This window comes from Geospiza fortis, unplaced genomic scaffold (genome assembly GCF_000277835.1).
Source record: "Geospiza fortis unplaced genomic scaffold, GeoFor_1.0 C13827560, whole genome shotgun sequence".
NCBI classification, from domain to species: Eukaryota; Metazoa; Chordata; class Aves; order Passeriformes; family Thraupidae; genus Geospiza; species Geospiza fortis.
Genome location: NW_005056639.1, coordinates 1 through 3,174, shown reverse-complemented (window position 1 = coordinate 3,174; position 3,174 = coordinate 1). Strand labels below are relative to the sequence as shown.

The following is a 3,174-nucleotide window of genomic DNA, read 5'->3' as shown; positions in this document are numbered from 1 at the left end:
GAGGGTCACCTGCAGGGCAGCACAGAGCACCCACCTGAGTGCAGAGCAGCCCCCAGGGCTGCCCCACAGCTCCTGCTTGAGCACTGTCCAGCCTGCTCTGCTGTCCTGCCCAAGGCAAGGATCTGGAGGCTGCCTTATCCCAAGTCACCATGCCACCTCCAGTGCCCATTCCTGGCAGCACTGCTCCTGCTCCCTACCTGTGTGAGGTCTGCTGGGTTCAGATAGATGTTCTCAGCAGTGATGTCCCCATGCACATACTCATTCTCATGAATGTACTCCAGGCAGTCTAGCTGAGAATAAACAGGGGGAGCATATCAGATCCATGCAGGCTCCTGCAGCACCCTGGCTGTCACTGAGCTGGACCTTCCCCAGCTCCCTGTGGCCACACGGATGAGCACTAAAAACACCATGTCTCACAGTCTTCAAGTTCAAAGGTCAGGTTTTTCTCATTCTTCTTATCCCAAATTCCTTCAAGGTGACACAGTAGTCAAAAGATGCTACAGCAGGTTAACAGCAGGTTTAGAGACCCCACCCAAGCCCCTGGACCAGCTTTAAAACAATTCTGGGAGATCCAGAAGGATGTTAGAAGTCCTTTCTGAAAAAGTCCCTTGGGAAGGATTGGTTCTCCACATACCACACGAACTGCAATCTGAAAAGCTGCCTTCTCCCTCAGCAGGTGCAGGCCATCGCTCAGGACCGACTGAAGAGATCGCCCCAAATCAGAGAACACCAAAAACCTGCAGGAGAAAAGGGCTTTGCACATTGCAGTACCTACCTGGTTTGGAGATCCTGCAACAGACACTTGCCAAGTGATCCATTGGACCCCACTTCAACTCCAAGCTGACCTGGGCAAACACTTCCTTGACTTTTGAAAAGAGAAAACTTCTTATAAAGGAGACAGGTGTGCTCATCATGTGCTGCAGACACACAGCCTGAATCTCCCCTTTGTGTTAAGTGTCAAGGACCAAAATAAGGTGTCCTCTGGCCTGAAGGGCAGCAGCAGCAAAAGCAGTAACTTCACCAGCAACACAAGGACTGAAGGAAACAAAGCAATGAGAGGCAAACCATTTAAGACACAATAGGAGCAGTGCATAAGGTCAGGAGCCCAAGGTGCAATGACAAAAGGACTAGTGGAGAGCAAGCAGAGGAGAAGGAAAGCCAGAGATGCTCAGACAGCCCAAGAGCTCAGTCACCTCACCTGTAGCTGTCTGCATGCAGTCCAAAGCCAACGCAGTTGGGGATGCCCAGCAGAGGCACGGAATGCCACTTCTTCCACTTCTCCACTACAAGAGAAGAGGACAGTGCAGCACATGCTGCTGAGGAGCTCCAGGAGGAAGGACTTAGTGATGCTCCTCCTCTGAAGGTCTGCTCTGCCCTGGAGAGCTGACAGTGGCCTCTCATCCTGACTCTGTCCCCAGAATTCCAGTCTCATGTGTGCACTGGCATGTCAATGAATATAGCACTGTAGAGCAAGAATGGAGTAGGGAAGATTCTGGGAATACCAGAGCAGGCTATGGCATGGGATTGCTACAGGGCTGGGGAAAACAAGGAGAGGGGAGAGAGGGAGGATGAAGGACAAGCAGATTTTTATACTTCTCCCAGAAATGTAGATTTGACATAAATTCTTCCACCCCCCTTGCCTACATTCTCTGGGCAGCTTTGTTCTTGCTCAAGTTCTGGGATCAATGGAGTTGATACCAGAGAGCTGCTGACAGAACCACCCATGGAAGAGGGACAGGAGGGTGAGCCAAGGTGAGACAGGCTGCAGGGCTGGACAGCTCCCAGACACATCAAGACAGAGTGAGGAGCACAAGAAAGCTGTGCTCATACTGCACTGTCCTACAGCACACAGACCGCTGGGAGAACTGGCATTGACCAAACTCCTCAGCACTCTGGCACTAACCAAGCAGGGGATTATTTTATCCTAGTCTGGCCTTCCAAGAGATTCACAGAACTAATGAGAGGGAAATGGCAGTTATCCTTAGTCCTTGCCCTCACAAGAAGCACCAACCTGTGCCTGCCTTTGCAGCTCGCTGGAAGAAATTCTGTTCGTTGTAGATCCTCCCATCTTTGGCATCCTAAAGGGAACAGGGAGGAGTGTTATTTCAGCCACACACATCCTGCTGGAAAGGAAAGCTTGGGTAAGATTGCTATAAGACCTTAACTACTCATTTTAAAGAAAGCAAAGATCAACTAACAGAGCTGAGAGCAGAGCTCAGGTGTCTTGGTTCCCTGTTTAATGCTGCCCCTAACAAACACATCAACTCTGAGTATCAGCACAGAATAGGAGAGGGGCCATCTCAGGTTAGGCCTTTCCAGCAGCCCATTTACAGCTGTCTGAGGGTTAACAACAGCCAGTGCAGCCCAGGCACAGCATGGAGGGAGCTGTGGTCCCACAGCTGTTATGTTAACGGGAGCCAGAGGTGACCTTCTTAGCCACAGCAGGGATGAAGGCATTTCTACAAACACACAAGTCTCTAAAGAGAGGTGTAACATTTATTCTAGCTGTCAGAAAGTGAGACAGGAAAGTCTGTATTAGTAACATTTGAGGTATTGCTGTCATCGAGTCACCTCAACTGCACACAGTTCCCACTCAGAATGTGTTTGCCTACACACACATATCTACTCAACACTAACTCAGGACAGCTGCTATCCTGCATGGCAGAAAGCAGCAGTGTTATATTCTACCTGGTTTGGCACAAAACTGGTATCAAAGCTGGAGGAACAGCAGGCTGAGCACAGACCATGTCCCAGAGGGTATTTCACTCTGCATCTTGCCTGTGAGCCCATGTGGGTCATCAAACCCCAGAGCCAAAATACTCTCATGTGCCACAGCACACTCCACAGTGCTCAGCAGACCACCAAGCAGCCAAAAGAAAAACAGAGAAGTTGGGAGTGTTGCCTACAGAAGTGATTACAGTTTCCCACTGACTGGTTCTAGTTTTCTAGTGGCACTTAGCAGATTTTTCTCCTCCACACTGTATTCCTTCTCCACCCTCTTACATGCCTCCTCTGACAAAAGGTAGAGGGATTATCCAAGTGCATGCAAGAGCCCCACAGAGCCATCAGTCAGCACTGGCCCTCCTACAAACCAGCAACCCCCAAGAGCCACAGCAGACAAGAAAACAGTCTTTCGGCTCTGGTTTGTGAGCTACTGAAAATCAATCTGCTGAA

The 3,174-nt window shown here is 50.1% G+C and overlaps 1 protein-coding gene across 1 annotated transcript; it reads right to left on the bottom strand.

The window, feature by feature from the left end:
- Positions 1-197: 197 nt before the first annotated feature.
- LOC106632183 (inactive serine/threonine-protein kinase VRK3-like) lies at positions 198-2,078 on the bottom strand (the record flags this gene model as incomplete). The annotated part of the gene is made up of 4 exons (XM_014311688.1): positions 198-290; positions 635-737; positions 1,199-1,283; positions 2,012-2,078. Coding segments are annotated over 4 exons (348 nt in total), but the record flags the coding sequence as incomplete, so codon positions are not given.
- Positions 2,079-3,174: the final 1,096 nt, after the last annotated feature.